Here is a 14,624-nt window from a genome sequence, read left to right as displayed (position 1 = left end):
ACGGATTCCGAGGCTCAGTTACGGAAGCAGCCGCAGCAGGAGAAGCTGCTCCGGCCGCCGCCGCCGCCGCCTCCTCCGGCGCTGCCGCCGTCGCCACCGGGCAAAAGGGAAGCGCTGCGCGCGCAGAGCCAACTCTTCCTCCCCGCGCCGGGCGAGAGTGTTCGACGGCGGCGACAGCGGCGGAGAAGAGGACGGAGCGGCGGCGGCTGCCGCTGCTGACTGCTGCTGGACAGCCGCCCCGACGTGCCCCTGCTAGCGGGTCTCGCTGCCGCGCCTTCGCTCGCCAGCCGAGCTGCGCGCTCGCACCCTCTCCCCTCGCCGCCCCCGGCGAAGGTGCCGGGGAACCGGCCAGCAGGCCTCGGCTCGGGAAGTCCCCAGCTCCCCGCGACCCCCGGCTCCGGCTCCGTCCGCGGGGCGCCGCCGAGCCCCGCGCATGGAGAAGCGAGGGAAGAGGATGGATTGCCCGGCGTTGCCTCCCGGTTGGAAGAAGGAGGAGGTCATCCGCAAATCGGGGCTCAGCGCGGGCAAGAGCGATGTCTACTATTTCAGGTGAGCCCGGCGACGGGGAAACCGAGCACTGGGGTCTCCGATGAGGAAGAGGCGCGGAGGGGTGGGAGATAAGGGGAATCCCCCCTCCCCGCGCTCCTTCTCTCTCCATAGGAGAAGCCCGAGCTACGAGGCTTTGAAGGAAGGCGGAACCCCGGAGGCTCTTTCGTCACGCCTGGGGATCAAACTTTCAAGGGGAGAAGCAGCTGTGCCTCTGAGCATGTGTAGAGTGGCTCCCGCTCTTGGCTGCCGGGGAGTCCTAGATTCCCCCCCCACACACCATCTGGGCAAAAAGTTCAGGCTGCCTCTGAAGGCTTTAGCCCCCTAGTTTCCACAGCTCCGGATTTCAGGTGTCAGGGTTTTAGGAGTGAAGATTTGTGCAGGGTGGACAGTTGTAACTTTCAGGAAAACTAGCAACTTCTCATCTGATTCTAGAAGTAAAGAAGGGCTTGTTCTTTAATTTGTAGTGGCAGAGGTTCAAGGGATGGGGCTAATCCCATGGTTTGGCCTAAACTAGTGTAGGATAGCAGTCTGTTCTCCTCTTTGCTTCCCAGTGCCTCTCCCAGTAGCATCTGACTTGGGTACCTTTTATCCCCCTCTTCTTTCCCAGCAGTTTCATTGAGCTCTTTCACATGGAAAGAGCCACTTCTTCCTCCTTCCACGCCCATGGCAGGAGTGGCCGGGTGGCAGATCCAGTCCAGGCCCTGAATCCATTTTACCTGACCTCTGGTGGTGGCCCTACCACGTTTTATATTTATTATGCTGGTATCTCAGCTTCCCTACGTGGAGCTTGGAGCAGCAGTTGAACCCTCCCAACAACTCTGTGGAGGTGTGATAAAACTTCTGCCCACAGTTTTGTTTGCAAGGTGGAGAAAATGAGTGTTTTCTAAATTCTTCCCAGGAGAAACACGCCTCGCCTGAAGGTGTTGAACGGCTCTCGCTCTCTCTGGGTTTTGTACATCGTACTCTGAGTACAGGTGTTCCATAACTGCAGCTGGTCCCTCAGAGAGGGCTTAGCTTGTTTGCTGGCCTCTGTTTACAACTGTCTGGCAAACAGTGACCCCTGAAAATGAAAAAGTTGGCTGTTCCTGCCCTACAGAGTGAACTTGGGTGTGTCTATGGAGGGACACGGAGTGAGGCCTACTACGCTTTCGCTTCTGCCATGTGTACCTCTGTGACACACAGGCATCACTCCATTGCCCTCCTCCTTCAAACTTTCCTCTCATACAGTGTCTTCTCCAGATTTTTGTGGGGAAAGAGGCCCTCAGTAGGCCCTGCTCCTTGCTGCTGTGGTACCACCTGTTTGCTTCGCCCCTCCCTCTGGGCTTGATATGCTCTAGAAGGTGAGGGTGAAGGAACTGGAGGGTGCTGCTGCCGTTTCTCTTTGCTCCTGGCACTGCTTGGATGGGACTGGTGAACAGACACTAGCAGCAAGCAGGAGGCTCTGGGGGTCATTTGGGGGACCCTGCTGGAATGTGAGCCTTGGCAGATGTCTGCACTGCTGATCCCCGATGCTGCCCTCGTATACTGGAAGGTATAATCCATCCTTCCCCAACCTGGTGCCTTCCAGCTGTTTTGCATGAAGACTCCCAGGATTCTTGACCATTGCCCATGCTGGCTGAGGCTGATGGGAGTTGAAGTCCAAAACATCTGGAGGGCAGCAGGTTGAGAGAAGGGCTAGTATTCTCACTTAGTCCCTTTCGATGGGGGATGACGACGAAGGATGTCTTGCTGATGTCCTGTCCCAAACACCATAATTACTACTGATCCTCAAAACTGTGGGCATCCCACTTCCCAAGCCAGTATACACCCTGCTCCCCTCCTCCACCAATCCCAATATACCATCACTAATCTTCCAGGTTCTGCTCCCCGCTTTTGGGTGGCAAGTTGCACTTGAAACTGTCCTCCACTGATCTCACGAGCCAGACAGCCTGGCATGCACAGTTTCTGCTTGAAGGGAGTCATGTCTGCTCATACGATGATTCCCCTGTTTGTTCCTGAGGGTCAGAGCCCAAGACAGACTGTTTCTCCATGTTTATCACCTGCAGGGAAAATGCCCCAGACTGGAGCAGCTCCCTCCCATGGATTTGATCCCCATATGCTTTCAGCATTTTCCCCATCTCCCTCCCCTGCTCATTTTTTCCCAGGTGACAGAGTAACCACTCTACACGCCCCTTCTTATTTCTGCCGATGCAGCACATTTCCCAATTACTGGCAATACTATTGTTTCTATCACTACTGTATAGCACTTTCAGCTTGCAAGCTGTGTGTGGACATATTTGTTTTTTTTAATTGATGTTGTTGCAAAATCCTTGTGAGTGTAAAGGCCAAGCTACAAGTTGCACGAAGTTTCATGTAACTTTTTCCTGACTTCAGGTACTGGATACTGGATACTTAAACCTTACCAGCCATGGTTGCTCTCACTGCTCCTGCCCCCGCCCCAAACCCTGCTTTTTGCCTCCACTGGGGAAAATACACAATGGGCCAGTTTCTCCCTTGCACCCCCAGTGTGTGTGTGTGTGTGTGTGTGTGTCGGGGGGGGGTGTTGGTTGGGGGTAGCTGCTAGGAGCATAATGTTAAAAATGACCTTCCCCAACCTGGCCCTGTCTAGATGGTTTGGACCACAACTCCCAGCATTCCTGGCCATCGTCCATGCTGGCTGGGGCTGATGGGAGCTTAAGGACAAAACATCTGGAGGGCACCAGGTTGGAGAAGGCTGGTTTAAAGGAAGAATGGCCGGCAGTGATAGGGTTAAACACCCCTCACCAACATTCCTGTCTCTCTTCCTAATTACAGCCTTCAGCAGCTTGTTTTCATTAAAACTTTTTTAAAAGGCAAAACTTTGGGAGAAAGTTACTTCGTACTCCATGTAACATGTAGTTTGGCCTAAATGCTTTTAAAAATGGTAAGCAGATGATTAAAAGGGTCTAAACTGATATAAATTATATTCCCATTTTAGAGGTGGGAAATTAAATTATAAATCACCCTGAGGGCCGGTTCTGGGCTGAAAGCTGACCCAGAAATATATATAATGAGACAGCAAGAGAGTGACTTCCCTGAAGTCACACAGGAAGTCTGTAGCAGAGGTGAGACTCTTTGGATCCAACTTTTTGCTTTCTTTCTTGTCCTGCTCCCTAAAGTCAGGAAAAGGAAGATACTTTTTAAAATGTATTTGTTTCTGATGTTGCACTGGATTTTTGTTTCTCTTGTTTTGTACATTATGCTTTCCTTGGCTTTTACAGATTTGGGAGTTTGTATCATGTGTGAATCAGTCTGATGTATTGTATCCTAGAATTAATCTTAGCATACCAAACTGATGGTGGATAAGACTTGTGTTACATTGCTTTATGATGCATTTCCCCCGTAGATTTTATACGTATGAGACCTTTTTTCTGCATACACAGGAAAACGAGAAACATCAGGCCACCTTTAATAAGAAGACCTTTTCAGATCAGTAGCTAGATATTTGGAGGAAGTAATGGAGACAGGCATAGCCACAGGTCCACACCTTTCTCATGCTAAAGAAGGCATACATACTGCTGATGTAATAACAGCAGCTCTCTTTCCTGTGCATGGCAGGATATGCCCACTCCCAGCTCACTACTTGATCAGCTAGAGCTTCAGCCTAACTTTAGGAACATTAAGAAGTTAAGAAAAAAAAATATATTGTTTACTGCTTTTATGAGTAAACCACACTTCATTCCTATTAATGAATAGTCTTTACTCATTCAGAACTCATATTGTTGGTATTTGAGGTTCAGGCTGTATTTCTTTGATGGTAGTATATTTCATGCCATTTTGAGAAGAGGGCAGTTAGGGGTTAAAGGGCCAGATGCAATTTCAGAGAAGCTGGGGGGGGGGCACATTCCAATGTGGGGGGTGAGGCCAAAGGCAAAGGGGCCAAAAATACAATAAATAACAGCATATTTTTGCTTAAAGCTTTTACTTCCAGTGGCTAAGCCTCAGAAAATGCATTTCAGCCTTTTAGAATGGGGAAAAAACATGCAAAAGCTGGGAAACAACTGAGCTACTGGAAGGGTCGGGGGAACCTGGTGAAATGGGGAAGGGGGTATGGCCCTATGGGGAACCCCAGAGGGCGGGTTTGTTCACCAGGGGAGCTGGATTTGGTGTCTGGGTCTGAGGTTCAACACCCCTGGGTTAACGTCATGCGCTGCCTGAGAGCCAAGTTCATTTTGTAGATTCCTTTGCCCTTTTATGACTCATAGTGACAAAATGGTACTTGTAGGAAGGACGTGTCTCAAACAAGCTGCCTTCTATCTTGCTGTGTGATGCATGCAGATGCAGGTGTGGTTCCCACCCAAAGGGAGAAGGGCTAAGCCTGCTGATGTAGTCCTGCCCAAATTTGGCAGAAGCCTCAGCAGTATTGCATCCACTGAGCACCGTGGCTGGAGTTTGATGCCAGAAGGGAGGTGGGGTGATAGCATACTTGGCTGCAGTTGTTGCTTGATTCCACTCCGCCCGCATGCCCCTGTTTCTGGGATTGTTTTCAACATTTCTTTTAAAATATTTATATTCTGCCTTTCTATCAAAAGATCCGGAACAGGGGTGCAGAACGTCTTTCAGTCTGAGGGCCGAATCCGATTTTGGAAGCTCTTGAAAGCTGTATTCCAGGGGTGGGCGTGGGCAAAGGCAAAAGGGGTGAAAATCAAGCTCCCCGAATACAAGCATAGTTTTGCTTAAAGCTCTTATTGTCAGTAACTAAGCCTTAGGAGAGGCCGTCCAACCTGTTAGAATGGAGGAAAACGGCACAAAATCTGGGAAACCACCAAATGGTCAATGGTTGTGAGACAGAGGATGGGGTCAGGGGAAGTGGATGTGGCCTCCTAGGGACCCCTGGATGGCTGGATTTGACCCCCAGGCCTTGGGTGCTACACCTCTGGTCTACAAGGAGACTTACATCCGATCTGAAGAAAAATACATTAAAAGTCAGCACAGAACAAATTAAGTAAAGGGAGACATGATAGAGGTGAACAAAATTATGCATGGTGTGGAGAATGTGGATAGGGTGACATTTTTCTCCCTCTCTCAGAATACTAGAACCCAATGGGTCATCCCATGAAGCTGGTTGGTGGGAGATTCAAGACAGATAACTGGAAGGACTTCTTCACACAGCACATAGTTAAACTATGGAACTCTCTACCACAGGATGTAGTGATGGCCACCAATTTGGATGGCTTTAAAAGGGGATTGGACAAATTCCTGGAGTAAAAGGCTATCAGTGGCTACTAGTCTTGATTGCTATGTGCTCCCTCCAGTACTAGAGGCAGTGAGCCTATGTACACCAGTTGCTTGGGAACATGGGTGGGGGCGGGTGCTATTGTGCTCATGGTCGACCACTGGTTGGCTACTGTGTGAACAGAATACTGGACTAGATGAATCCTTGGTCTGATCCAGCAGGGCTCTTCTTATGGTCTTAAGCTAGGAACATCTCCTACTGGAAACAGTCTCAAAACAGGTGGCTCCCCCCCCCCCCACTCCTGCTACTTCTCAAGGCAGCTCACATATGATTCTGCCTGTTCTGTGAGGTCATCCATGGAGATTCTTTTTTCAGATACCCTGACGACTAAGGTTAGGCATGTGTTGACTGAGACTCAGGCCTTCTTTATACTGACACCCCCATTCTGGAACATTCTGTCCAGGGCGGGGTGTGTGGCGTGTATCCTTTGAATTTTTGCAGTGAACCCCTAAGCATCTTTCCACAGACATAAGTCCCACCGAGTCTGGTGAAACTTAGGCCGCAGTTCTATATGCACTTACCCAGGATGAAGCCCCACTGAACTCAGTTGGGCTGACTTCTGAGTAGACATGAACAGGACTGCTGCTAGTTTTTGCTTTGGTTTTATACTGTAGTTTTCAACTTTTAAACGTTTTAAGTTATGTTTTATCATGTTGTATTTCATGGTTTTAATTGTTGTGAAGAGCCCAGAGAGTTTTGGGTATTGGGCGTCACAGAAATATAACCAGTCAATTACTCAATCAATCAAACTTGTTGCTAGGTATGAATTGGTAAGTTTCACGTTTGAATCTTGCCTCTGCCAGGAACTTTCCAGAGCCCCCTCCTCCACATCTACAATATGGCATAATAATACTGAGCTACCCTATAGGGTTGCTCTGGGATTATATAGCTAAAAGGAGCTATGTAAATGCGAAGATTATTATTTAAAGCAGGGCTGTTGAATCTCAGACCTGGGGGGCAAATTTGTCTACCTGGGGTCACACACCCTTCCTGTGGCCCACCTCTCTTTTTCTTGACCACTTATTATTGGGTGGTTTCCTGGCTTTTCACTTCCCCTCCCCCTTGTAAAGGGTTGAATTTCCCCTCCTAAGGCTTAGTTACCGGCAGTAAGACCTTTAAGCTAAAATATGCTGGTATTTTTTGGCATGTTGCCCCCCACCTATTTCCCTTTGGCCCTGCCCCTTTTGTCTTTGGCTCTGCCCACCACTGGAATGTCGGAACCAAGAGCTTCTCTGAAACCAAGTTCAGTCCTTGGGGTGAAAGAGGTTCAACTCCCCTGGTTTAAAGAGGCGGCAGTGTGATCAGGCAGCAACTGGGTTCAGAGGGAGGAAAAGTGGAGAGCAGTGTAGTTCGAATGAACAGGTTGGGAGAAGAGAAATGGAGAGCACCTACTGAATAATTATTTCTGGGTACCGCACTTTAAGAAGGATGTAGACAAGGGGTTGGCGACTTTTTTTTTCTGTCGAGAGCTTCCATCACGGGGAACCTTGTCGGGGGTTGCACATTGACAGTGTGCAGAGCCAAAGTTAGCAGTGGGCCGGGCGAGAGAGCTGAAACTGTGTGGGTTGCCCCTTTTCTCTTTCTGCCACCCCTTTTCTCTCTCTTTCCGCCGTCCCATTCCCCCCTCCCCCTCTTATCTGTCTTGAATCTCCCACCAATCAGCTTCACGGGATGACCCATTGGGTTCTAGTATTTTGAGAGAGGGAGAAAAATGTCTCCCTACCCGCATTCTCCACACCATGTATAATTTTGTTCACCTCTATCATGTCTCCCCTCACTCACCTTTTCTCTAAGCTAAACAGACCCAGGTATTGTAACCTTCCCTCATAGGGGAGATGCTCCAGCTCCTTGATCATTGTAGTTGTCCTTCTTCCAGGTCTACAATACCTTTTTTTAGGTGTGGTGACCAGAACTGTACACAGTATTCCAAGTGTGGTCGCACCATAGATTTGTATGAGGGCCGTACGATATTGACAGATGGGCAGCTAGCTGATGGAGGGAGCCAGGCTGGTCTTTCACTTGCCATGTTGTTGTTCTTGGGTGTTGGGGGTGGGAGCAATCTCCCTGCCAGTGGCAGAGGCCACAGTGTGCTTCCCTCCAGCTCTAAGGTCCCAACAAGGCCTAGACGTCCTCCTCCAACTCTATGATTCACTTAGTAAGGTTAGTTTAGTGCAGGGATGTCCTCTTACTAGGAAGCCCTTTGTGAACAACTGACCAGTTGTGAAGGACGCTACATGCAAATCTCCTGAAGAAGAAAATAGTGAGAGAACTGGAGTGAATCTACACATAGCAGTTATACCATTATTATACCATTATTATACCATTATCATAACTATTGGTGCCCACTGGTGTCATGTGTACCAATAGTTATGATAATGGTATGATAATGGTATAATTGCTATGTGTAGATTTCAGCCCTGCTTTTTGTAAAAACAAAAGCTGAAAAATGTGGGGAACAGGCTTGGGAGAACCCCGTGGGGGCTGGGCACCTGTAGAGTGAACCCCAACCCCTCCGTGTGGCCATTGTTTGCCTTGTTTGATGTGGACCTCATGGGACTATTTTGAACTCCACCTTTTGTTTTAGATGTACACTTCGGATAAGTGGATGCTTTCTTTAAAAAGTGAGTGAATGCATAAAATATGTATACCACATCAGGAAGCTGGGATCGGCAGCCTGTTGAGTGACTAAAGTTTGGTTCTGTGTAGCATGTGAAAAAGCCTTTCCCAACCTGGTTCCCTCTAGATGTGTTGGACTACAACTCCCCTAACTTATGAGAGTTGTAGTCCAACACGTCTGGAGAGAACCAGGTTGGGGAACACTGCTTTAGGTCCTGTCAAATCAAAATAATGTAAGCAGGCGGCTCAGTCAGACATCTACCCTTTACCCCAGAGAAGTCAAACTTGGGTGGGGCTGTGCTGGGGCGAGGGTGGCGGGGAGGGGGAGATGTTTGCGTGGCAAGAATTGGGTTGTGACCAGAGTTGCGCTTCCAAGCTCCCTGTTGGGAACAGAGTAGAATGGAAGCAGTTTTACGATCTTAACAGACAGTCAACATTAAATACTGTATTTATAATGTTTCACCCCTCCCTGTCCCCAGCAGTGCAGAAAACATGCTTTATGGTGCTGTTCAGATTGTCTTGATGTCAGTGACGTGACAGTTTCATGATTGTAGCTCATTCCCCCTGCCGACCCTGCCTTATTCTCCTGTAAACTCTGTGTGTGTGTGTGTGTGTGTGTGTGTGTAAGTAAACATAGAAACTACTTGGTGATTTTAAAGTACTGTCTCATTTCATGTTTCCCCTTTTTATTGCCCAAATTCCCTTGCTCTGGCTTGCTGTGAGCCAAAAGACCCCTCACTTTGCTTTTGTTTACTGCGTACTGTTGGCTGTATTTAACAGGCATTTAGCCTCCCCCTGACCAGCTGCCCCTCTGCCTCCCCCCCCCCCGCTTCTGTGCTCTCTTGGGACAAGAAATGTTTAGTCCTATGTGATCTGCAAAACTGTCAAGTTGTCTAAAAAGGTGCCTGTGCTGCGGCCACCGAACGAGAGAGGGCTGGCAGAAATGTCTGTCCATGTGCGGGGAAGAGTAGGTCTTTCGTCTCCAAAATATGTTTTGCCGTCCAAGCCCTCTTCTCCCCCCGCCCGCCCCCCACCCGCCTTTCCAATGAGGGTTCCATCTCAGATCTCATTGTTTCTGCATTACTGCCTTTGTTTGACCCCGTGTGCCACCAGCCCTATGCAAATGTGCTGGCCCACAATTGGCCAGTGCCGGGCACCAATTCTCAACAGCGTTCTTGTTGTGACGCAGGCCGGTTAGGAAGCCCGCCCAGGGGTGGGGGTGGGGTAGCACAGCCTTGTCATAAGCCTGGAGTGATGATAACGGGGTGGTGGTGTGGGGGGGTCGTCTCTTTTTTTTGTAGCATCCTGACGTGCGCTCTGAAGGGAGAGAGAGTCTTCGTGAGTTCAGTGGGTCTCATTCCAAAATAAGCGCACGGGCGATTGCTCTCTTAGGACTGACTGTATTTTCCACCCCTTGATTTATTTTCTCATTTGTGCTCTGAAAACCTTGACCCAGGGGAGAGTTTTCTGAGTTCTGGGGAGTTCTTTTTGATTCTCGACAAATGTGGAACTGGGTGTTGCAAAAAGCGCTGGGCTGTTGCCAAAACTGACAGTTCCATGTTGACTTTCCTCTTCTCCATACAGTCCAGTTCAACTTTACCCTGTCTCCTGACATCACTGGGGCTCTTCAGACAACCTGTAGGCCTCTGTATACCTGTTGCCGGGGAATACAAGCAGCAGGATGCTGTTGGACTCATGTCCTACTTGTGGGTTTTCCACAAGCTGCAAGTTGGCCACGGTGTGAACACAATGCTGGACTAGATGGACCTTTGGTCTGATCCAGCATGGCTCTTTTTATATTCTTAAGCCGCACCCCGCACCCAACACATTTTCAGCAATCACATAAAGCAGGAGCGAGATAGTGCTTGCGAACCACACTCCCTGAAGCCAAAGTGCCCCCTCGTGATGCACCCCTCCCCATATCTGCATGTTTGGCATTGGTGTGAAAGGGGACGTATGTACGTACATCTGTACACGTGTAGCACTCCTCCATGTCAGCAGAAACCATGATTGTTCATTGAATGCTTGGGGGATGGGGTGTATGAGCAGACCTCTTGTGCATCTCCCTCCAGTAGCAGATCATGATGTAGAGCAGGGGTAATGCTCCCCGCCCCCTTAAGGCTGGTTTGAGAAGCTCATGCCATATGACTGGGGAGGGGAGATGTTGTTGTTGGCTTGTCACCTATTTGCTTTGGCCAAGCCACAGTCTTATCAGCCTGGCCTAATTCACAGGAGTGTTAGGGGGAAATGCTGGTGTGAGCTTGGGGAAAAGGGGGGAAGATAGAAATGAACAAATATTTATCTGGCTATTCTTCTCCCTACACTTGTGACTGCATTTGAATAGAAAGTGCCCCCCTCCACTTTGATCATGGGTAGGGAATCCTTTTCAGCCCAAAGGCCACATTTCCTTGGGGCTAACATTCTGGGGGCCAACAGGAAAAATGGGCAGTGTCACCCACTCTCTGTCATACACACCGGGTGCTTCCAGACCAACAGGTCCTACTGCTACCAATCAAAAGGCATTGTGCAGCTATTCTGTCTTTTCATTTCCCCATTAAGAAAAAAGATGGAAGAAGTCTTGGGAAAATACATAAGAACATAAGAAGAGCCATGCTGGATCAGACCAAGAGTCCATCTAGTCCAGCATTCTGTTCACATGGTGGTCAACCAGCTGTTGATCAGGAATCCACAAGCAGGGCATGAGCGCACCAGGACCCTCCCATCCATGTTCCCCAGCAACTGGGGTACATAGGCTCACTGCCTCTGGTACTGGAGGTAGCACATAGCCATGAGGACTAGTAGCCATTCATAGCCTTCTCCTCCAGGAATTTGCCCAACCCCCTTTTAAAGCCATCCAAGTTGGTGGCCATCACTACATCTTGTGGGAGTGAATTCCATAGTTCCATAGTTCCACAGCTCCATAGCTGTGTGAAGAAGTCCTTCCTTTTATCTGTCCCGAATCTCCCACCAATCAGCTTCATAGGATGACCCCATTGGGGTCTAGTATTATGAAATAGGGAGAAAAATGTCTCCCTATCCCCGTTCTCCGCACCATGCATAATTTTGTAGACCTCTACCATGTCTCCCCTTGCATGAGGTCTACAAGTTGAAGACAGTGTCATCTTGTCCCCCGCCCCCAGTGAAATTCTGGAATGAGGCCATGCAATTGCCCAATAAAAGCCTCATCTGGAAGGACTCACCCTTTCGTGCGCATCCATACAAAGCACACACACAGACACCCATCCATTCGTAGCAACATAGGAAGCTGCCTTATTTGAATCGGACCATTGGTGCATCTAGCCCAGTACTGGTGGCACTGACTAGCGGGGCACTCCTGGGCTTCAGACAAGATTTTGTCCTAGCCCTACCTGGAGGTGCTGGGGATTGAACCTGGAACTTTCGTCATGCAAAGCAGGTGCTCTACGGCTGAGCTATGGCCCCTCCCTAAATACACACACGGATTCAACCACATAATTCAGAGACAACACTCCTCTGATAACTATTTGGAGGCTTCCTACTTTTACTGCTTCTAATTTAGCTATCTTGATGACATTTATTCTCACAACAATCTCACTATTATTCTCAGAAACAGGAAACTGAGGGTGAGATGTGATGACTTGCAAAAAGTCTTTAAAAAACCCAAAATTGTAGCAGATGCGGGTCTCCAGGTTTCAGCGTCACACAAGCTCAAAAGCAGGTGCTACAGGTTTGAGCATGTTCCAGATGTCACTGTCCCAGTCTCCTAACCATGCTTAGACAATTGGGACCCTTGGAGATGGGCGAAGGCAGGTGAAACGGAGGAAGAAGTTTTGACAACTGTCTAGTTATGAAGGAAATCTTATGTAAGTACAGTAAATGAAGGCAGACTTCACAAAGTTAATGTGTTGCAATCTGGTATCATCTACATTTTGAAATCCTTTCTTTCAGGATTGCATGACATGATTTTTCTCATTAAAATCGTATATGATCTCATCACATGGATAGGTGTAATTGGCTGGGGATGGAACCCTAAGGCAGTGTAGCACAACATGAATAGAATTTTCCCAGCCTTCAGATGTGAAACACTGAATAGTGTAACAAACCCAAATTGCTGGCTTATCAAAGGCAGTGATCTGACAGTTATTAAAATGTAGATTTGGAATTCTGCTAGGCAAAACTAACTGGGTAGACATCAGCACTGTAAATACATGATTTTCATAGCGCTGAAAGCATTAGTAGATTAATCAACTAAAGCTCTACCTGGTTAATTGCTGGGAGCAAATTTTAATCCATATAGAAAGGGCTGGGGAAGCCCCAGCCATGCTCACCTTTGGTTTCCGCCACACTCATCTCTAGCATGTGGCCATGAACTGCTGCTGCATGCAAGGTTCCCCCTCCCCTGGTTCAGCATTAGAAGAACAAGCCTAGCCTTCCCCTGCATCCGTGTGTTTTCGCTCTGGTGCAGCTGTGAGGGGGTTGGAAGGCTTTGCTTCCATTTTAGATTAACTACAGTTTAATGTGTCATCCAAACCCTAAACTGTGATTAATCTTAATTGTGGTTAGTGAAAACAAGCCAGCTTCATAAACTATGGCTTGAAGTTGGCTTGTTTCCACCAACCATAGTTAAGATTAACCACAGTTTATCTGGGTTCAGATGACATGGCAAGATGTGGTTAATCTAAAATAGAAGCAAGAGTTTCCAGAACTCTGCCTTGCAACTACTCTAGTGGGGGACAACAAGAGAAGACATGCAAGCTCTGGAGGAGGCTAGGCTTGTTCTCGTAATGTTAAACTATGGTTTTGCATTCCATCCAAACCAACCCACTGAGTAATATTGATTTACTTGATATTTAATAGTTTTTGTTGAATAACTCCTGAATCCAAAGCAATCAAAGTTTTGCTAAAACAGAACCTGAATTCTGCGACTTGTATAAATTATGCAAGTTAAGCAAATGTGCATATTTTGAGTATATATTGCATAGTGTATTCTGCTTCTTCCCTTATCTGTGGTGAGCAAGCTGTTGTATTCAGACACACCCATTTCCGTCCTGCCTTGGCAGCCTTGAGGACTAGTGACCTCATTCAGCCAATGTGAAGCACTTTTTAAGTCTTTATTGATTTCATTGGAAGGGAATATATATGTGCTTAGCTCTCCCATGGAAATTAGTTGGAGACAGGGTAGCCAGATGCAAAAGCAGACAAGACTCCTGCACTTTTGTGTGGAAGAGGAGGTTTCAGGAGATTTTTAAAAAAGCATTTCACTTTGGCTTTTAACAATGAAAGAATAAGTTCTCAGTTGAATCCTTCTCCCCAAACCGTATACTGTGCTTGCTCAGAATTGTGGAAGGCACACATGGGGCCATTCATAACCTTAAAAGTGCAACAGTGTAAAGTACTGTAGGACAAAGGCATAATGATACATCCAGATTCAGAGGCAATGTACCTCTGAATAGCAGTGGCTGGAGAATGACAGTGGGAGAATGCTATGGTCAGATGCATCTGGTCAACCACTGTGGGAAACCAGATGTTGAACTAGATGTTTCCTTGGTCTGATCCAGCAGGGATATTCTTCCAAGTGTTTTAAGGCTACAATCTTATACGTACACTCTTACCTGGGAGGAAGTCTCATTGAACTCAGTGGGACTTACTCTTAAATAGGCATTGCATTGTTAGGCTGCAACCCTGTACACAGTTGGTTGGGAGTAAGCCCCATGAAACTGGATGGATCTTACTTCCAAGAGAGCCAGTGTGGTGTAGTGGTGAGAATGTTGGACTGGGAGCCGGGAGATCTGGGTTCTAGTCTCCACTCGGCCATGGAAGCTCACTGGGTGACTTTGGGCCAGTCACAGACGCTCAGCCCAACCTACCTTGCAGGTTGTTGTGAGGATAAAATGGAGAGGAGGAGGATTATGTATGCTGCCTTGGGTTCCTTAGAAGGAAAAAAGCCAGGGTGTAAATGTAATAACTAAATAATAATAAAGATCACTTGCAGTCAGATTGAACTGCAAGGCTGTAATCTGAAACAGTTACTAGGGAGGAAGGTCTGTTGCACTTGGTGAGACTTACTTCTGAGTGAATGTTTAGGATTGCATGGCAAGATACTTTGAGAAGCCACTGCGAAAGCTCGCTGTTGACAGTTCTCAGTGAAGAAGGACATGTTCCACACGAAGCAATTTTTTAACACTTCTTAATATGCATTTTAAATCATGGCAACAAAAGCCACACA

The 14,624-nt window shown here is 47.9% G+C and overlaps 1 protein-coding gene across 1 annotated transcript in view; it reads left to right on the top strand.

Moving 5' to 3' along the window:
* Positions 1-14,624, top strand: part of MBD2 (methyl-CpG binding domain protein 2) — a 71,954-nt gene continuing 57,330 nt past the window's right edge. Inside the window, exon 1 of the mRNA XM_084832922.1 lies at positions 1-549. Coding sequence (XP_084689048.1) covers positions 434-549 — 116 coding nt within the window. The 5' untranslated portion in view covers positions 1-433. The remainder of the gene's footprint in view (positions 550-14,624) is intronic.

This window comes from Heloderma suspectum, chromosome 2 (assembly GCF_057233095.1).
Source record: "Heloderma suspectum isolate Gila_16-S chromosome 2, 16-S_ref, whole genome shotgun sequence".
NCBI lineage: Eukaryota > Metazoa > Chordata > Lepidosauria > Squamata > Helodermatidae > Heloderma > Heloderma suspectum.
Note: the sequence above shows the minus strand (reverse complement) of the source record. Positions and strands in the feature narration are given on the sequence as shown.